The following is a 22,412-nucleotide window of genomic DNA, read 5'->3' as shown; positions in this document are numbered from 1 at the left end:
AAATAGAAATTTTCAGAAATAAATCACTCACTTTGTTGAGAAGACACTTTTCAATTTCAAGTTTTGCAGAATCTGCAATCATTTCTCCATCAGGCAAGATGGCATAGATGAGTACTTTAGCCTCAGGAGCCATGCTGAAGTCCACGGGGATCTCCAGGGCAAAGTTGCCTTTCACTGGAGCTGGAGGGAAAAGGAAGAGACAGTTATGGGTCAGAATATTGACAGGAAAACCCAAATAACTAAACACAGGGGTCTGGTGGACAGTCTGTATGTGGAAGACATTCTTACATCTGGGCTGTTCTGTGGTTAATTGTTTGTATGCTAATGATGTCAGGAGGGTATGGGATGCTCACAGCAAGATACCTTCGACCAAGGTGTTCACCATGGAAAGCTATATTGCTTATTTATAGCTAATCATATACTAACCTGTTATCTCTTTTACATCTTAACATCCCAAACAGCATCTGTTAAATACTCCTGTTATAAAAATGGATGAAGCAAACTTGACTAATGTTTCATTTATTGTTTAGATAAGAGGAAGAAAAATACACATGACAATCTGGTACTCAGGGAGCTGACAACTGATGATTATCTCAGAGGAGCATGCTACATTTGAAAGTAATAAGTATATCTTTATAGTTAATGAAATGCTCACAGTATTTACATTTTTATAGAAAAAATTATGCAATTTTAGAAGTCTCTGTTATTGTCTCTGGTGAACCTGAGGAAATTCATAAACCTTCTCAAAATGGATGCTATGATTCCCATTTAGTGTTTGTAGAAGAACCAACTGGATATTTTATTAAATTGATAAATAATTTGTGTAATTGGTCAATGACAAGGAAGCCCTTCTTCAGTAAGTTTGTTGAGCATCTAACAAGTACCTACCATTTCTAGAAATCACTTGGAAGATTTCTGTGAAACTACATATTCAAATTTATGTGCTTTATGCAGTTGATATTGAAATGACGAGAAATGGATAATAAATAGGTAAATTGTAGAAAATATTTCTGCATGTGGTAAGTGCTCTTTGGGAAGGAAAGGATGGCAAGAAGATGAATACTGAGAATACTGGGATCCAGTGGTAACTTGGGATTTTAATAGGAGCAGGTGGAAGGGGCCCCATTAAGAGAGTGACAGTTGAGCCAAGTAGAACTGAGCATTGTCATCAGGATATGACAGAGTGATTTCATTCCTTAAGTCATTCCTTATGATTCCTGCCCAAGACCTTTGCAACATCAAGCCCTTCAAAAAGAAGTAGGGAAGGGGCCTGGTGGATGTTGTCAGGGAGGAGCTGGAGGAAATTTATGAGCAGTGTGTATGATTGATATGCTTTGTACATGGAAAAAAGAAAGCATCTTCAACCACATCTTATGATGTTGGCATAACTGGGTATTGGCATGTAGAAGAACGCAAACAGACTGATATCTATAAGTATGCATAAAACTCAAGTCCAAGTGGATCAAAACCTCAACATAAATCCAGTTATACTGAACCTGATAGAAAAAGTTGGAAGTAACATTGAACACATTGGCACAGGAGATACTTCCTGAATAGAACACCATTAGTATCTACACTAAGATCAAAAATAATAAATGGGATATCATGAAACTGAAAAGCGTCTGTAAGGCAAAGGACACTATTAATAGGGCCAAATGGTCACCTATATAATGCGAAAATATCTTCATCAAATCCACATCCAACAGAGGGCAGATCTCCAAAATATATAAAGAACTCAAGAAACTAGACATAAAAAAACAAAAAAAACAAAAAAACCCAAACAAACAAACAAATAATTCAACTAAAAATGGGGTACAGATATAAATAGAGAATTCTTAACAGAAGAATTGCAAATGGCAAAGAACCACTTAATTGTTCAACATTCTTAGGCATCAAGGAAATGTAAATCAAAACGACTTTGAGATTCCATCTTATAACCTGTCAGACTGGCTAAGATCAAAACCACAAATGACATCTTATGCTGGAGAGGATATGGAGCAAGACTCCTCCATTGCTGGTGGGAGTGCAAACTTGTACAGCCACTTTGAAAATCAATATGGTGGTTCAGAAAACTGCGAATTGATCTACCTCAGGACCCAGTTATATTACTCTTGGGTATATACCCAAATGATGCTCAATCATACCACAAGGATACTTGCTCAACTATGTTCATAACAGCTTTATTTGTAATAGCTAGACCTGGAAACAACCTAGATGCCAATCAACCAAAGAATGGATAAAGAAAATGTGGTACATTTACACAATGAGTATTACTCAGCTGTTAAAAACAATGAAATCAGGAAATTTGAAGGTAAATGAATGGAACTAGAAAAAAGTCATCCTGAGTGAGAAAACCCAGACCCAGAAAGATAAATATGGAATGTGTTAACTCATAAGTGGATATTTAACCAAAAAGTATAGGATAACCATGCTACAATCCACAGACTCAGAGAGGTCAGGTGACAAGGAGGGTCCAAAGGGGGATGGGATGCATGGATTTCCCTGGGAAGGGGAAATAGAAGAGATCTTAAGGGTGGGGATGAGAACTTGGGGGATCTTGTTGAGGGGTGGACGGAGGAAGGAGTACTGAAAGAGATGACTGGAGAGGGGGCACATTTTGGGGTCAGGTACAAACCTGGTGCCAGGGAAACTCCCAGGATTCTACAAGGATGACCTCAGCTAAGACTCCTAGCCATAGTGGATATGTAGCCGGAACTGGCCATCTCCTGTAATCCGACTGGTCACTACCCCAATTGTCATCAGAGAGTCTTCATCCAGTAACTGATGGGAACTGATGCAGAGACCCACAGCGGAACACTAGGCTGAGCTTTGGGGAATCCCATTGAAGAGGGGGAGGAAGGATTGTACGAGCCAGAGGACTCAAGGACATCACAAGAACACAACCCACAGAATCAACTAACCTGGCTCATAGGAACTCACAGAGTCTGGATCAATAACCAGGGAGCCTACGTGGAAATGACCTAGGCCGTCTGCACATATGTGAGAGTTATGTAGATTGGTCTAGTTGTGGGACTCCTAACAATGTGAACAGGTGCTGTCCCTAATACTTTGGCTGGCTCTTGGGAATCTACTCCTCATGCTGGATTTCCTTGCCCAGCCTAAATACAAGGGAAGGTGCTTAGTCTTACCACAATCTGATATGCAATGCTTTTTTTAGATACCCATGAGAGGCCTGATGAGCAGATACAGAGGAGTGGATGGGAGGAGAGGAGGGAGGAGAAACTTCAGTCAGGTTGTGAAATAAATAAATATATTAAAAATGTATTGTATAAATATATGTAATTTTCAAAGAATAAATAAAGATGAAACCAAAGGACTGGAGAGATAGCTCAAAAGTTAAGATCACTTGAGGCTCTTGTAGAGGACCAAATTTGATTCCCAACACCCACATCAGGCTGCTCTGAACTCTGTCTTTAACTTCAGGGGACCTGATGCCTATAACTTTGAGGGCACATGCACTGATATGCACAAACACACACACACACACACACACACACACACACACACACACACACACACACACACTTAAAAAATAAAGATGAAGCAAATGAATAAAATTGGTGTACCTAGAATAGTTTAAAGTCCAAGGCTTAAACCTTCCATACTTTTTTTTGATGGACACTAAGGTAACACATTTTACCTTGTTGGTGATAATCTGTGTGTGAATGCATAGATTTCTCACTTGGGGTGTACTTTGGAGTACTTTGTGTTTTCAGGTGTTACATCTTCAGAATAGAAAATTTACCGTGTTGAACGGTACCCAGTTTGGGAGTCTGAGACTTTTCCATCCTGAAGGTCATGGTATGATGGATAACCTACATTAGATGACAGAACCTTGACTTTCTGCTGTAGAGTGTGTTTATGGTGACACACAACCATCATGGCATCCTTAGTTGCTCAGTGGTGAGATCACACTGGTGAGTATATGGGGGAATTCAGTTGGAGATGTGTTACTGGGTGGGAAACACTCACATTCTCCTGGCTCCATGTGGTGAGTGTGGCTTCCAGTCTGGATAATGCTGCCTTTGGCCATGACCTAAAATAGAAAGCATTTTCCAAGCTTACATCTATATTTTACAAAGCTTTCTTCTAATTGACAAATCTATTGTTTCAGACCCAGACAGAAATACCCAGCCTAGAACCCAACATGTCAGAAGGAGAGACATGGTCAGGACTTGAAAGGATTCTTTGTAGTTCTCAACATGGAGGTAGAACTCACCAGGTAATAGAAGATAAGCTCTCCCATTACTCTCAAGACTGGCCCCTGCAGAATAAAATGTGCCTGAACCATGTGATTCTGACTGCAGGGCAAGATGCCGGCCTCTGTCTCCAGGTGGACGTAGCTCCTGCTGAAGGAGTACACACTGTGAGCCATATGATGTATCTCTGCGTGCTCTTCTGCTGTACAAGGATGATGCATGCATGAATTTTCCTCTTTGTGGTAGACCTGGAGAAACAATAAATTTTGTCATTAGTCATCAACACCAAAGCAAAGTGGATATATGAATATAATACAAAACAATTAAAAATAGTGGTACACTATACCCCCATTTCCAACAAATAGAATGAGGAAAATACACTGAAGTTAAACACTTAGGTTAAAAAATAGAGAGAGGAGCCTCTTGGCACTTCTAGGTCTGGTGGTCTCACTGAGGACAGTCACAGGTCCACCCCAGGCATCTAGACTTGGGGCAGGAAGAAATCAACCATGAGCTTATCTGGTGCCACCATTATAGTGAGTGAATACAAGGTGGGGAAATGAGAGAGAGAGAGAGAGAGAGAGAGAGAGAGAGAGAGAGAGAGAGAGAGGCAGAATGAGCCATGTGCTACACAGAGAGGTAGATTTGAAGAGGGTGGTGAGGAAAGAGCTAATGTAGATGGCCTGCTTGCCACACAGGACCGTGGTGTTGTCCTAGCCAGAGCTGCTGTCAAGGGCCATGAAATTGGTCCATGGCCCTGAGCCTTGGTGGTCTGTATTGATGTCCATGGCTCCTGTGATCACTAAAGGTCCTGTGGATGACCCAAGCCTGGCCCATCACCTGTGACCATGTCCACATCCAAGGGATGTGGCCCCACAGGGGCCATGCCAATCTAAGAGGCCTGTGCTACTACTCAGGACTATGGTGATGTTTGAGACAGACTGCTGTTGGGGGCCACGTCTGGGCCCTTGTCCCTGCTGTGGCCTGACTCTGAGTTGCTGTCTGTGGCTCCTGTTGCCCCAAAGGACCATGCAGAGCCCTACAGTCTGGGCTAACACCTGAGCTCATGTTGGTCTTTGAAGGTCAAGCTGTTGCCAGGGCCATACAGACCTGTGTGGCTTGTACTGCCACCCGAGGCCATGGTATCATCGGGACCCAAACTGGCCATGGGCTATGTCTGGGCCCAAGACCCTAACACAGCCAGGGTCTGTGTTGATGTCCAGGGCTCCTGTTACCATCCAAGGCTGAGTTGATACCGGGGTGTGGGCTGCCACCTGGAGACATGTTGGTGTTTGAGGGCCATGTTGCCACTGTGTCTGTGCTCATCAGGGTGATCTGCAATGCTAACTAGGGCCTAGATGACATCTGGGTCCAGGCTGTTGCCAAGGACCATATCTGTGTCCATGGTCCTACCGTAGCTGAATCTGTGCTGGTGTCCACGGCCCATGTTGCTAAGAAAGATCACACTGACACCCAGATCTGGGCTTCTACCTATGGTCATTTTGGTGTCCAAGGGCTGTGTTGATGCCATGCCCATACAGACCTGAGTGACATGTGTTGGCATACAGGGCCAGGGCATTGTACATACTCGAGCTGTGGCCAGGGCCATGTCTTGGTCTGTGGCCCTGTCACAGCCAGGGTCTGAGCTGATGCCTGAGGCTCCTATTGTCATCAAAGGCTACGCAGATGCCCAGGATCTGGGCCCACACCTGGGGCCATGTGGTTTTTGAGGGCCACATGGTCTCTGAATCCAAGATGACCTGAGTGATCTGTTTTGCAAACTGGGGTCATGGTGACATCTGGGCCCAGGATGCTGCCAAGGACCATGCCTGGGTCCCCAGTCCAAGTGCAGCTGGGGTCTGTATTGCTATATGTGGCCTGTATTGCCACCAAGGGCCTTGTAGACATCAGGAGTCTGGGCCACCACCTAGGGACATGTTAATGTTCAAGAACTGAGCCTCTGATTGGGCCATACAGATCTGAGTAACCCTTGCTGCCACCTTGGGCCATGGTGTTTGTTGTCTGGACCTGGGCTGTTGCTAAGAGTCATGTCTGGACCTGTGGCCCTGCTGCAGCCACAGTCTGAGTTGATGTCCATGGCTCCTGTTATCATTGATAGCAGTGAGGATAGGCTTGCACACAATTGGTCCAGCCCCTCCTCGGCTACAGCCCTAGGGAGAACTGGCCCTGGCGCTGACTGACTGCAGCACTCAGGAGAGTGGGCCTTGTACCTCCCCAGGGCTTACAGTAGAGCTCTCCCTGCTGGTGAGGGTATGGGTGATCTGGCCCTGAAGGTGTCAGAGTGGGAGAGCTAGCCTCATGCTCTGTCAAATGGTGGCATGGGGAAGGGAATGATTTCCACCTGCCCTTCATCACTTACCCCTTACCACCTACTGCAGGCAAGAAAAGCTGGTCCCAGGGTCATGAGAGTGGGAGAGCTGGTCCTGCCCATCACTAGCCACAGCATTTGGCAGAGTGGGCCTTGTACGTAGCCCTGGCACCACACTAGATCTGACTCTGTTGGCAGGGGTGCAGGGATGAGCCAGGTCTATGGACTAAAGAGCAGGAGAACTGCTCCTGGCCCCTCCTGCTGAGAGCTGCTGGTAGCAATGGCTTTACCAGAGGCCATGGAAGTATACAGCAGGTGACAACTAGTATTCAACAGATCGACCCACGAGATGAATAACTCTCTGATGGGGAGCCCCACCCGGCAAAGCCATCACTGACTGTAAACAACAATCAGTTGTTTCTGTCTGTAAGTTCTCTCATGTGACACTACATTCCTTCCCTAAAAACTGCTATGGATGTTTTCCCACTGCTTGTGTGTTTATCTCATGTATATATTCCATCTTCAGGCACACACATAGCTGTGGATGGTCAGGAAGATGATTTCTGTTTAAGCTATATTAATCTGATGAATAGAAATAATACTAGGATAGTTTCATAACTGACATAGGAAAGTAACAGTATTCTCAGTCACAAAGACATCTAATTTTAGCCCTCAGAACAAATTCAAAACAGACTAGCTGCCCCTGCAGAGAATACACAGGGACAAGTCCCCAAGTGTCTGTTAAACCAAAGTCAGGCTAATACTATTAAAACATAACTTTCCTGCAGCAATTGACTTTCTGCACGTACTCCCAACTTCACTTTATGTTGCAGAACTCAGGGTTCAGCCAAATAAATGTCATTGTTAAGTCCTGAATTTCAATGTCATTTTCTGTCTGGGATTCCTGACCACTCACACTATGAGCATTACCCACTGACCTGTCAATATGACATCTCTAGCCTGAGAGAAACTGTGTGATTTATCATGTGTTATGAGAATATGTTGGACCTAGGAAATGTAACATATAATTGTCCAGAGTTTGACTGTTGAGGTGTGTGTGTGTGTGTGTGTGTGTGTGTGTGTGTGTGTGTGTGTTGAAATAGAAATGTAGCTTAATGTGCAGAGGTAGAAGTGGGGGGAGATGGAGCAGAGTGTGTAAGGAGAGAAGTGTGAGAAATGTAAGAAGTGACAGAGGTGTGTATGTAGGGCAGAAATGTGTGTGTAGAGGAGAGTGAGTGGGTGAGTGAGAGAGTGAGTGAATGATATAGTAGTGTATGAAGGAATATAGTGGAGTAGAGAGAAGAAATGTATACAGAAGAGAGATGTGGAGCTATTGAAAAAAAAGATGTAACTGTATAGAAATATAGGGCTGTGCAGGAGAGAGATGTATGTATGTAAAGAGAGACATATAGCTGTATGTAAAGAATGTAGCTGTATTTAGATAGATTGTTCACAGAGAGGATTTTTTAAGATGAAGTAAAAGAGAAAGTAGCCAACAGAACATGTGAAGTCTCCCTAATACCCCTCAGATAGAAAATTATAACCCTCAGAAAAGTCTAGCTCTCGCTGTGTTTGTGTTTGTGTGATTTTTTTTTTTCATAATCTAGGATGCTAGATGCTGGCTTTCCAGTTAGTGATACTCTCTCTCATATATGGGGATATTTTATTTGTGCTGAAATGTGATTTTATTTGTATGTTAATAAATAAAGTTGCCTGGGGGTCAGAGCTAATAGCAAGCCATAGCAGAAGTCTGGCAGTGGTAGCACATGCCCTTAATCCTGATCACATGACAGGCAGATCTCTGTGTGTTCAAGGACACGACCAGCATGGAGACACACGCCTTTAATCTCAATACCAACTATAGAAGACCTGGAGGTCTGTACAGACAGTCAGTGATGAGGAGGTCATGTGGTTGGGTTTACAATCAATGAGAATGCAGAACAGAAAGTCAATAAAAAGACAGATACACAGGAAGTAGCTCTCTTTCTCAGGGGAAAGACAGCAGAGGCAGCAAAGGGTTAGAATGTGGTTTTAAGTCTCAGCTCTTAGCTATTGCTCTGACCTTTTGGGCTTTTAACTCTGCATTTGGCTCTGTGTTTCTCATTTAATAAGACCGTTACATCTACACTCATATGTTGTGTAGGGCAAGATGAGGGAAATATGCGCAACCCCTGCCACCTATGGCAGGCAGGAGTGTCGGCCTCAGGGACATGAGAATGCAAGACTAGCCCTGTCCCTCACATAGTGCAGCAATCTGGAGAGCAGGCCCTGCACCTTGCATGAGCAAAGCAGCAGAGCTGGCCCTGGTGGTGTGAGTGTGGGTGAACTAAACACAAGGGCATGAGAGCCGGGGAATTGGCCCTGATGTTTGCTGTCTGCTACACTGACTGAGCTAGCTGAAAAAGTCCTGGAGAGTTCATCTAGGTAGGGATAGTGAAGGAAAGCTGGTGGGCTGACCAACCAGGCTGCCATCCAGGCGCAGAGCCAGGACTATGAGGTAGCCACCCCAACATCTACCTCATCTATGAGCTGCTGGGGCACGTGAAGGGTTGAGACTGGCAGAGCCAAAGCTGCAGGCTCTCCATGACACAAGGAGACAATAGGATCTCCAAGAGGAGTCCCAGTGAGGGCCCGGTATTGAATGTGTAGCAGAAGCCAGAAGCCTCGAACCAGATAATGATGCATTGAAGTGAACACTTACAAGTAAAGATGTATGGATTAAAGGTTATACGGTGTGACTCACTGGGCCACACTACAGCTTCCACACTGATTTAAAAAGTTTTTTTCTGTTTTGTTTTTTGTTTGTTTTTATTTTTCTTTTAAATTTTTGGGTTTTTTTGGTGTTTTTTTTGGGGGGAAGGGTGGTGGCAAGACTGAAGGCAAAAGCAAGGGGATGAGGTGATGATTGGGTTACATGATGTGACATCCACAAAGAATCAATAAAAATTTTTTAAATGCAAAAAGAAATAGAGATAAATTTCATTGCTAAAGTAGCAAAAAGGGAGTCTGGGGAAAGGAAAAAAGAAGCAAGGTCAGAGAGAAAGGAAAGGGGGCCAAAGTCTGAGAAATAAAATCCAGGAACAACACACTAGAAGTCTGAAGTATGTGATGTGAATGGAAAGAAGACTACTGGGGCAGAAGTGTAGGAGTTGGGGGGGCATTGGAGAGATAATTGAGGAGGAGGGTCAAGAAAAAATACATAAAAATACATAGTGAAACCTGTTACTTTCTATGCTAATTAAAATCAAACAGAAACAACAAACTCTGAGGAGGAGGGGGAAAGAAGAAGTGGGGTGGGCAAGAGGGTGAGAAGGAAGAAAAGTCTGAAGTAAAACCAGGAAAGAATAAAGGAAAACTAATTCTCCTGACTTAGGAAGAGATGAATCTTTCCTAAGGCCTTATTTCGAGGATCCACCAGAAATACAAGGAGAAGAGAGGGCAGTGATGTGACTTGTTCCATCTGAGACTGAGTCAAGCAGATCAAGGTAGACATCCATCAGAAGAGCAAGGCAGATGGACATCAGAAGAGTGAGTCCCAGCCTGAGCCACCAGCTGAGCTAAGACAATGTCAGAAGCACTGCAGGGCTGACTTCTGGTCACTGAGCCTATGTATGTGCTCGTGTGGGGTCTGTTAAGTAATGACAGTGTGAACTACGTGTGATCTCGCCAGCTAAACCTATCTTCTGACTGGTTGAGTTTCTCCTTACATCAGAGGAACCTCCCCCACCCCCTCTCTCTCTGTGTATGCCTGCTTAAAGCAGGAACTAGTGTAGCATCAATCATATTCAGTTACACAATTAACTGTTTCTTGTTTGAGAAAATGGGCACAGCATATTTGGATAATGAATTTGAGAATACACAGCACCTATCCTTGACTGAATAGATAAAAACATATTTTTAATCATTTTTGTTTGAAGGCCCTGACTTGAGATATATAGAAGACAAAAAAAATAAGACAGACTATGAAAAATATTGTATTAAAAGGAATGTATTCATAATGTGTGCACTTATTTATCTAGCCCTTTGCTCATACCTTTATCACTGATCAGAAACCTTTTATGTTTTGCCCTAAAATAAGAAAATGTGGCATGGGAATATTTTTCATCAAGCTACACATTATTGAGTTCAAGCTGATAGAAAGCTTCACCATGTGTCTTATGCCCTCATTTCTGACTTACTTTGATAGCAAGGGAAGACCCCTCGATGTTCGTGGTGTTGATGGAGAACTCTGCCAGGCCATGCTGATCAGTGGTAGTAACATTGGTGTAGTCAAGTTCATGTGCTTTGATGAAGATTTGCTCATTCGGCATGGGAGCTCCTTTGATATCCACTAGGCGGACCTAAATTGAACAAAGAAGAAAAGTATAGCATAGGTATGATGATACTATATAGAATAGAAGAGAATAACTTGTTTCAATATTATATAAATATCACAAAAGGATGCACCAACTAATTAAGCATGGAAAAAATTATTTTTACAAACATCTAACACTTTAAGATCTACACCAGTAGGACTGGCTGTGCTGTGAAAGCCAGAGGCTGAAGGTGTCATATTCTTGAAATGACTCCATGATAGATGCTTGATACTTAGCTGCTATTCATAAGAAACCATTGAAGAATTCACTGTGTGAAGTAAGGGAGGCCGATGCACTGACACAGGCAAAATAAAATCTAGTTAGGTCTCTGAGGCTAATGGAGAGTGGGGTAGGTTATGAATATGTAGCATATCTTGCTTCATTGTTGAAACAGTGACATTTTGGGGTTTAAGGTTTTCAAGGACAGTAGTCATAAATAAAAAATTTCCTCCTTATGCTTTAGGTTTGGGGATTCTTTTTTTTAATTTTTTTTTTTTGGTTTTTTATTTTTGATTTTTTAAAAAGATTTATTTATTTATTATGTACACAGTGAGTTCTGCCTGCAGGCCAGAAGAGGGCACCAGATCTCATTACAGATGGTTGTGAGCCACCATGTGGTTGCTGGGAATTGAACTCAGGACCTCTGGTAGAGCGTCCAGTGCTCTTAACCTCTGAGCCATCTCTCCAGCCCAGGTTTGGGGCTTCTTAATAACTTATAACATTGTAACTTGATAACATATTATACCACTATGCTAAATTCTTGTACTGGAACCACTGATATTAGACAAGTTTAACACTGAGCAGAATGGCCTAGGTTGAGGTATCACAATACAGCCCAACCACTTATGAATCAAAAAGTACCTTACTTTCACTATGAATGGAATCCCACGTTTAAAGTGTGAATCCACTTTCACAAATATGAGTTTGGTTGTGGTTCTTTTAATTTTAGTTGTTCCAGATCCCATGAACTCGAATCCTGGAAAAGAAATTAGCAACAACATTGAAAGCCCAAGACAGTTATTGAAGAATTGCTTGTTTTCTACATCCTTTTTCTGTACTGTTCAAACCACCACTGACATAAACAGGTGAGAATTATCACAGCTTCTTTTTCCATATTCTCAGGTTACTCACATACCTGTCCCTTCTTCTATAACCTTTGCATTCACAAAGAGACGCTGGGCTTTATGTTTTTTCTTTAAAGGAAACACAGCGATGTTTTCTTCTTGTGTGATGCAGCCATTGTTGTCTAGCTGTTATACAGGATAAAAATAAGGTAACATGGCACACTGTTCAGATTGATGGTCAACTCAAACCCACATATGAGGACTTCTTTGAGAAAAATGAGTGCTTAGTGCTGAACAGCTTGAAATTCTGGTCATAAGCATGGGACTCAACTCACACAGTGAGCTGCTGTGTGCCATGATCATGACCAAATCACCAAGTTGCCTTGGCTTAGTCATCCATCAAAATAATGGTTAAATTTATAGACACATAAGGAGTATTAAGTAAATTCACAATTTAATGTAATCAGAACACTTACTTGTGTGCCACTAGGACTTAATAATCACCTTGTACTATGTAAAATATCAACCACAGGCTTGGATGTAGCCCAATGGTACATTTTACTAGTAGACATGAAACTGTTGGGTTGATACCAAGTTCCAGTAAATGTATAAAGTGAAATTTATTTCCAGAGTATAATGGAGGCTTAGGAGCTACCTCTGTGTGGTTCTGTGAATGAGAAAAGTCTTCATAAGAAATAACTGACATTATTCTGAATTATGAAAGAGAAGAGTCACCAGAATCACATTACTTTGTTCTTAATTCAATTGTAACTTCACTGCTTACTTTACACTGTTTGCCATTCTCTTTTGTATCCTAATGGCTGGCATCATAGTGTGCTTTATTTTATTTAAATTGTGTTGCTCTATCATCTTTGGTTTTCTGGTGTTTTGGAGTTTGTGTTTTTGTCTCTGAATGGTAGAAAGAAATGAGCTGTTAAATGAAAACTGCTTCCTAAGAAGACCCCCAAATAAACCAGAGCAGAGATTCATCATAAGAGATTTGTAGATCACAATGTAGAAACACAGGAAACATGACACTAGGCAGTGTGAGAACTACAAGAGGGTACGACTCCTCACTATAAACCCCAGAATTCTGAAACTGTGGTGATGCTGGACAAACCATCTAATTGTCTAGTTTTGGAAATGGCTAGTGACCTCAAAGATGATTCAAACAAGCAGATGATGGTATTAATGTTATCAATTCAGGACAAGAATGAGAAAGTCAGTAACAGATGACATGGTTAATAAAAGATAAATAGCATGTGAATTAACCAGATCATCCAAAAAATCATAAGAAATAAATAGATAATTATCAACACATAAATAAAAATGATTTTAAGTCTCTCTTAATAAGAGACACAGGATAACTAATTAGACTCCAAAAATGAAAGTATAGTGTGGTAGTTTGTATGTCATTGGCCTCCATAAGCTCATAGGGAATGACACTATTGGGAAGTGTTACTTTATCAAAGTAAGTGTGGCATTATTGGAGGAAGAGTACCCCTGTGGAGGCAGACTTTGTGGTTTTAATATGCTCAAGTCACTCCTGGCACTGCGGAGTACTTCCTGTTGCCTGAATAAGATGTAGAACTCTAAACCTACCTAACCAGCACAGTATCTGTATGTTTGCTGCAAGGACCCACCATGATGATAATGAACTGAACCTCTGAACTGTAAGCCACTTAATTAAATGTTTTCCTTTGTAAGAGTTTCTGTGGTCATGGTATCTCTTCACAGCAATAGACACCCTAACTAAGACAGAAGTTGGGACCAAGGACCTTGGGACTGTGGATTAGAAAAGCAGTTGAATGTTTTAAGTGCTACTGAATGGGACATCCTATCAGGAACATGAAAGTCAACAGTGCTGAGTGAGATCTGAATTGTTGATGAAAAGGTTGATGAAGAGGTAATTGAACAAAGGGGCCATGTTCCAGCCCTAGTAAGCATCAGAACTTGGCAGCTTCCGTCACATGGCTATGGAGTTAATGAAAGAAGAAAGGGGGTATGGAATTTGTCTCCTTGACCAAAGAGAGCCGGTGAGACCAGGTATGTGTCAGGGTTGTCCCTGAATGGAGACTCTGACTGAATTGCCTTGGAGACCCCAAGATATTGGAGATGAAAGAGCCATGGGATATCTGCTGAGGAAAGCTGCTAATAGGGAGTAGAACCAGCCCACGAGAAAGAAGTATGTTGCAGTCAACAACGCTAAAAGGAGTTGTTGATCTGAAGAGCACTTTGACATCTGACACGGAGATGTAGAATTTGGAATTTTCCCAGCTAGTTTTTGATCTTGCTTTGGTCCAATATTTCCTCATTATGCCCCTTCCCTATGTTTTGGAATAGTAATGATATTCTGTGCCATTATATATTGGAAATATGTGATCTGTTTTTATTTTGATTTTATAGGGGATTAAAGTTAAAAGTTTGCATGAATCTCAGAAGAAACTTTGAACTTTGGACTTTGAAATAAGTTTGAGACTGTGATAGACTATGGGGACTTTTGAAGTTGGACTAAATGCATTTTGCATGATGGTATTGTTATAAGCTTATAGAGGTCAGGGAGTTGAATATGGTAGCTAGAATGTAATTGGAAAGCTCATAATCCTCCATAAGCTTATAGGGAATGGCACTATTGGGAAGTATGGCTTTGTTGGAGTATGTGTGGTATTGTTGGAGGAAGTGCGTCACTGTGGAGGCAGACTCTGAGGTCTCATACATGGTCAAGCCACACTCAGTATTGTTGACTACTTCTTGTTGCCTGCATTAGATGTAGAATTCTCAGCTCTCTCTCCAGCACCATGTCTGCCTGCATGCTTCCAGGTCCCACCATGATGATAATGGGCTGAACCTCTGAACTATAAGCCACCCAATTAAATGTTTTCCTTTATAAGAGTTGCTGTGGTCATGGTGTCTCTCCACAGCAATAAAAACCCTAACTAAGGTAGATAGGAAAGGATAGTGTGGGGCATTTACTCACCAACCCCACAACTCCCCAGAGTTTTCTTGAGTGTGAGCAGCAGGAAATATTAGATAGAAAGATTTATATTGCAGAGATAAACAGATAGAAAATAAAGGATAGCCTCGAGAGGGCCTGGAACCTTTTCCAACGGGCCCCGACTGTCTCTGCCCCAGGGTTTTTATAGAGATGCCAAGGGGTGGAGCAAAAGACCTCCTCCCCCAGCACAGCCAAATGCAGACCATCTCAGATACCTGCACTCAGGCCCATGGTCCTAATCATCCTCAATGCGGACCTGCTGGGTAAAGCCACAAGGAACCTGAGTCCGGGCTCCTACAGCATAGATCAAGAAAATCCAAAGCTGATAAGAAGCAGAAGTATCACTCCTTATATTTGATAAAATAGACTTCAGTTCAAAGTTAGTTACAGGAAATAAAAACATCACTACCTGTTAGTGAATGGAATTGACCAAAAAAAAAAAGAATACTGAATAAACATGTCAATGCATCCAGTTTCATAAAAGAAATAATACTAATGAAAGGATACATAGGTTCAGGTGCAATAATAATGGGTGACTTCAGTACTACACACTCATCAATTGGCCATCTGGATAAAAATAATAATTTCTAGAGTGTTATATAAGAATTCCATCTGAATTTAAACATTCCATCTGGAAGGAGGCTCACAAAGACTCAGGATATATACAAGACTTACAAGGCTCAGGAAGTAAACAACTCACAAGTCTCAAGAAATTCCTAAAACTGATAAGACTGTATGATGATAAATAGGCTAAAAGAATTCATGTCCACCAAACCACCCATACAGAGAATACCAGAAATTATACTTTGGACTGAGGATGAGATTAAGCATAGGTAAGAGGCTACAGAAAGAAAAAAAATGAAGCTTCAATTATTTAGACATGAAATAAGATTAAACACAAATAGCAACAAAATAATAAATTGACAGCAATCAACACACACCTTTCAGAGATAACTTTAAATATTAATGGCCTCAACTCTCCAATCAAAAGACACAGGATAGATGAATGGAATACAAAAATCAGTCTTTTTGTTGTTTACAAGAACCTCATTTTATCTTCAAGGATACGCACAATCTTACAGTGAAAGGATGAACAAAAAGTATTCAAAGCAAATAGGCATTGATATTCTAATATCTGACATACTCAATTTCAAACCAAAATTAATCAGAAGAGATAAAGAGGAACTGTTATTTTTATCAAAGATATAACTGAGAAGACACTACAATTATAAACAAATATAAATCAAACTCTAGCACACATGCCTTCATAAAAAGCATACCACTACACTTCAGGACACAGATGAATCAATTCAGTATTTATAGTTGATTCCTGAACACTAATTTCTCTAACAGGGCATCTGGACAAAAAAAAAAAAATAAACACAGAATCATCAGAACTAAATGACATCATACATTAAGTGAAGCTAATATATCTATAGAATATTCCACCTAAACACCAAATAATATGTATTCTTTGAAGTAACAAATGGAAGTTTTTCAAAAATAGATAACATACTGGGACACAAAACAAATCTGAACAAATATAATTGTTGAAAATTGAAATAACTAAGTGCATTCTTTCTGACCACAATGCAATAAAGCTTAGAATAAACAGCAAAAGAATTTCTAGAAATTATAAAAACTCATGGAAATTAAACAGCCCATTACTGAATAATTAGTGAATCAAAGAAGAAATCAAGAAAGAAAAAATTTAAAAATCCTGAAATTAATTGAAAACACAGCACAACAAAACCTCTGGAACACATTCAAAGCAGTCCCAAGAGGGATATTTACAGGTCTGGGTATTGATATAAAAAAGAAAAGAAATAGCACAAATAAATGATTCAATAATACAAGTCAAGAATTTGGAAAAAGAAAAATCAAGACAAACTCAATACTAGTTAATGGGAAGAAATAATAAAGACTGAGACAGAAATGAGTGGAACAGAAATAGAATACAAAGAATCAATGAATCCAAGAGATGGTTATTTAAGAAGACAAGATTGATAGACCCTTGGTGCAATTCAACAAAAGAAAGAAAGAAATTACCCAAATTAACAATAAGAAATTTACAGGGAAACATTACACAGACAATTTAAAAAATTGGAATATTATAAAGGAATACTTTAAAAACCTATACTGCATTAATTATTTAGAAAACCTAAAACAAATGGACAACTTTCTACATTCATCCAAAACACAAATGTTAAACCAATAAGAAATGGACAACTTCAACAGTCACATAGACTCTAGGTGGGAAAGCCACTACTGCTATTTTCCTAAACCAATATAGATCCTTATTATATTCCAAAGACTTATCCTTACACATAAGTGTGGATCTCACCCCTCATTAAATAATCATATTTTTCAATATATAGAGATCATTATAGAGATCCATATCTCAGCCAAATGCAGAGAATAAGTGCCTATAATGTGCATAACCCCACCTGTTATATCTCCAACATAACCATTGAATCGAAGATCTGGGAAAGTCATGGAGCAAGGATCAGAAAGATTGTAAAAGAACAGAATGCCTCTTGCAAAATAGTGTCATCCAGACCCAACAGGGAAAACACAGCCATAAAAATCTTAACAATATGACTGCCTAAACAAGAGTTACATAATGGTAACACCAGTTAACACACCATGTGGATGGGGAAATTTCATAAAGCCCCACTCCAAGATCAAGAGCTATAGGTGATCAATGGCTGCTGAGAGAGAAAACCATTCTTCTCCAAGGATTCCGGGGATAGGTTATGTAATCCCACATGGTCATCCTTATGTACATGTTCATAGCAGCAATCCTAAATGGACTCAGCAGGTTGATTGTGCGCACGCACACGCACACACTCACTCACACACACACACACACACACACACACACACACACACACACAATTAATTTATATGTGTAACAATAATAGTTCCAGAATAAGAGGTCTTGAATTTCAGAGAGAATTGGGGGAGACCTGGGAGGCCTTGGAGAGAAGGAAAGAAAGGCATAAATGACATAAACACATTTCCTATGAAATGTTGAAAAATATTTAAAAATTAAGAAAAATGTATATAAAAACTTAAAATATGTAAAACCAATAAAACCAATTCATTACATGGCAAATGATGTGATTTGAAAAAGTTTGTAAAAGCAGTACAAACCTCTAAAAATATATGAAAAAATGAATTTAACATCCTTAGACACAGGAAAATGCAACCCTCAAACTATAGATATCCTTCTCACCATAGACAGAGTGGCTAATGTAAAGAAAGCAAAATTCAATGCTGGTGAGGTTGTGAAGAAAAGACCTTCATTGTTGGAGTCTCTGTAAACACCAGAACCAGCAGAGTAACAATCTGTATGAGGCAAGAATGAAATCCAGTTTAATATGACTCAGTAGCCTGTGTTGGCTCAAACTGCTAGAGACTGAAACAGAGCAGCTTATTTTAGGTATATTTAAACACAGCACAATTTTGGGAAAAAGTTTCCTGATGAAATTAACTCAAATACATGTGCATACAGCAAAGCTTAAAACATGCTTATATTGAAACTTTTTACAAATAACATGGGACCTCTTCCCTAAAGATGGGTTCTATTGACTGAAAAAGAATGCTCAAGATAAGGGTCTGGGGAGAATGAGGGAGGTAAACATAAAAGTCTGTGGAGTCAAGTGTGACCTGCCCTACAGGTAGCACAGAGGTCACCTAGGCTCTGCTCATTTCTTAAGTATGTCTGACATCTCCCATAAAGATGGGTTCTATTGACTGAAAAACAGTGCTCAGCTAAGGGTCTGGGGAGAATGAATGAGGTAAACATAAGTGCCTGTGGGAGTCAGGAGTGGCCTGGCCCTACAGATAGCACAGAGGTCACCTAGGGTGTTGTAAAGTCCACATGACATAAGGATGAGTTGTATAGACTGAGAAATAAGGCTCAAGATAAAGGTCTAGCAAGGAAGATTCTGGGATGAATGTGGTAGTCTGGGAGATTCAGGTGTGTCCTGGCTCTACAGATAACACAGATCACCAGAATGTTAACTACACCCATTCCCAGCTTTTTGGGTGGAAAACAGGTAAACACCTCCTCCATTGAAAAGACAACCCTTCATGTTTAACATTCCTGGTTTCCCTAATGCTTGTCTATGAGCACAAGGACCTTGTGCTCTCTACACCTCATACACTGTGGGTGAACCTACAACCTAGTACAGCCACTGCACAAGTTGGTATAGAAGCTCCTCATAGATTACAAGGTCAAAGTACCAAATGATCATCCGTCAGGGATACATAAAAGGAATCTGTGTCAGTACACAACACATGTGTTCACAGGCATGCTGGTCATTTATGTGACTCACAATCAAATGAGTCCATCAGCTGATGAATGGATAATCATAATTGGATCAGAGAATATAATGGGCATGGAGAATGTCACCTTTCACAAAGAATACCAGACTCAGAGACACAGCAGGGCACGGTTTCTGTCACGTGTAAGGGAAAACAGAAACGCTGCCGAGTAGATGTTGTTCCTTTTGGGAAGAGGAAGGGTGTGGCAGGAGAATGGATGGAGAGAACAGGGTAGGTAGTGGAGGAGATAATCAAGTACATGATACACGTGTATGAACACACTGTAAAGAAGCCTGTGTTTTGTACAATTTACTCACAGTCTCTATGTGCCAATTATATTTCAAAGAATATTTCAAAAAATAGTCTCTAAGTCACGAAAGTAGTGAGGGATGTACAGGAAGAGAAGGACACAGGACTGAGGACACAAGAGAGCTGAGGTGGCAATGGGACTAGGGAATACGGTTAAAATACATGATACCCATGTATGAAAATGTCATAAACCTATTACTTTGTATAATGAATATATACTGAAAAATAAACTTGGTGACCAAGTTTAGCTTTAATTGTTGAAATATTCCTTGAATAACAGTGGGTCCCAGGACTATCACTTTTGTGTGTGTGGGAGGCATGCTGGGGATGGCACACATGCCTGGCTAGTGTTCCACCACAGAGCTACACCACCAGGTCCCAAGGTCCCAGAAGATTCTTTTTCAGTATCTGGGTGTGCATTTCCTCTCAGCTTTGGTATCTCTATTTCTGTGATACTTAACCCTCAATATTAAAAATGGGACTTTGAGCAGTTTTTACTCACCTGGTAACTGACTTCTTTGCATGCACCCTTCCTGCTAGGATGCTGATATTCAAGGCATATACTTATCTTTACCTGTCCTGGTACAGGCTTCCCATAGGTATATCTGTTATAAGAGAGATTCAGAGAAACAAAGGGTCATCCTAAAGCAGAGACCTACAGTCTTCCCACCCACAGTCCACACTGTCAATCCGTAACAGTAGATTGGCACTGTGTATTTTCACACTGACAGCAAATAGGGCCATTACTACCACTTGACACTTTCTAACTAGGTAAATTAACAATTTAGCCCTGTTAAGAACCTCTGGGAGACATGATTTTCTCCCTTTTATAGTTCTGAAATGATTAAGTGACCCAATCAGGATCCTCAGGCAGTAAATGATGGGGCTGTGATGAATGGAGACCATGGCTAAATGACTCAGAACCATTCTAACAGACGTCCTCAATCTTTTGCCTTCTTCCTATCAATTTTTTAAGCATGTTTATTTTAATGACAAGCAGATGTGAGCCAGGTGTGTCTCTTCTGTTTGACTCAGGCACATTTGCAAATTCCTTCTAGCACGGTTTGACTTACTGGGGTTCCAGACTTTAATAGCAATTTCAGTTGCTGTGACACAGGATCCACATTTATCAGGTACAGAAATGCAAACAGAAAAGCGAGATGTTTAAAAATTAAACTTGGGCAGCAGAGGCTGGAACAACAACCGGATTGGGAGCTCTTGTTTCTCTGTTCTTTCTCTCAAGCCATAACAGGTCAGCAGAATGCTGTGTTTAGTGCCTGGGCTCTCTACACGTGGGTCAGGGGGTCTTTGTAGGCACCTTCCTGTCTCCAAAGGCAGGAACTCTCTACTGCCTCATACAACTGATTTATCACCGGTGTCATCAGAATTGACATCATCCACATATGCAATGAATGATCAAGCAGTAATGGATGCAGAACAGTAGGGGCACGAGGAAGAAATGAACACCATAGGGGGATCATTTTAGGAGGAAAGGACACAATTTTAGCATTATATATTCTACAATGACACGTTAACCGATGTAGTTTTTGTGTCCAAGTACATTCTAAAGGATAGAAGATTAAACACAGGTAACTCACACTCCACACACAGTCACGTTTATTTTTTCATCTTGCACAGAGATGACCTTTGGAACCTTTACTTGAACTTCAAACCTGGGAAGCACTATTGGGAGAGAGAGGAGAAATTCAGGTGGGAAATAACTTTTCTAGTCACCTAAATGATCAGCCTCTGCCAAGAATCGGTGACTTCACATTATTAAGGTTACCCCCGACACCCAGTAAACTTAGAATGTTGAGTGGTGATAGATCTATCAGGATTTGCAAATCACAGGGGTATCTACCTAAATAAGAAAAGCCAAGTAATTTGCTTCTGAAAATCCCAGAACTTTCTGGAAGTTCCAGGTTGCTAGGTGGATAGCCATAGTTAGAGTTTGATGAAGCCCTGTCTTACCCATTGAACTCAACATCTACTTTCCATTTTCAATCTTCCCAAGCCATACCGAATTCCTCCACAGTGAAGGAGTGTTCTTTCTTCACTCCTGATTGTTTCACTATCACTATCTTGTAGGAGCCCTGAATAGGCTCTGATGACAGGCTGAAGGACAGCTGCTTTAGCCCATGCTCTGTGTTAATATCCCGCCACTGCATAATTCGATTCGTCTTTGGATCCTGTGAGACAGGTTGTAAACTTTGTAAGTAAATAGAGTTTTAATTACATGAACATATCTAAGACCACGTGTTCATGATGGAAGCATCAGGGTAGGGAGGAATAAAAGTTAGTGCGATATAATGAAGCAATTATCCACAATGGTGGAAGGCTGCTGACCCATAGTACTTCTACAACATTCCAACATCAAGTTACTTTCAGCGGATTGATTTCTCTCTGAATATGAAACAGTTAAGTTTCTTACCTCAATGTAAGCCAGAGGAAACTGAAACAGAAGAGAAAACAGTGTTAATTTAGAACAGTGGTTCTCAGCCTATGGGTCATTATCACTTCGGCAAATCTCTATTTCCAAAAGTTATGATTCATATTATATTACATTAATTCATATTCATATTACATTATGATTCATAACAATAACAATATTATAGTTATGAAGTAACAATGAAAATAATTTATTGGAGACCCATCTGAGCCTTTATAGTATAGAGATTACAGAATTTATTGTTCAAATCAGGAATATTTTTAGTGTGAAATGGGGTTACTAGCTTAAATATTATATCCAGCTAAAATGTTAACTTGGTGGGGGGGGTCCTGGGCAAGCTATATATGCTACTCTACCCT

General features: G+C 40.7%; 1 protein-coding gene across 1 annotated transcript in view; it reads right to left on the bottom strand.

The window, feature by feature from the left end:
- The window catches only part of LOC143272501 (murinoglobulin-1-like), a 70,793-nt gene that overhangs the window by 39,430 nt on the left and 8,951 nt on the right, over window positions 1-22,412 (bottom strand). Inside the window, exons 5-14 of the mRNA XM_076567877.1 lie at window positions 22,036-22,056; window positions 21,625-21,793; window positions 21,203-21,287; window positions 20,107-20,209; window positions 12,040-12,154; window positions 11,771-11,880; window positions 10,728-10,889; window positions 4,241-4,468; window positions 3,994-4,057; window positions 32-180 (exon numbers count right to left, since the gene is read on the bottom strand). Coding sequence (XP_076423992.1) covers window positions 32-180; window positions 3,994-4,057; window positions 4,241-4,468; window positions 10,728-10,889; window positions 11,771-11,880; window positions 12,040-12,154; window positions 20,107-20,209; window positions 21,203-21,287; window positions 21,625-21,793; window positions 22,036-22,056 — 1,206 coding nt within the window. The remainder of the gene's footprint in view (window positions 1-31; window positions 181-3,993; window positions 4,058-4,240; window positions 4,469-10,727; window positions 10,890-11,770; window positions 11,881-12,039; window positions 12,155-20,106; window positions 20,210-21,202; window positions 21,288-21,624; window positions 21,794-22,035; window positions 22,057-22,412) is intronic.

Source organism: Peromyscus maniculatus, chromosome 3, assembly GCF_049852395.1.
Source record: "Peromyscus maniculatus bairdii isolate BWxNUB_F1_BW_parent chromosome 3, HU_Pman_BW_mat_3.1, whole genome shotgun sequence".
NCBI classification, from domain to species: Eukaryota; Metazoa; Chordata; class Mammalia; order Rodentia; family Cricetidae; genus Peromyscus; species Peromyscus maniculatus.
This window is presented reverse-complemented; position numbering and strand designations above follow the sequence as displayed.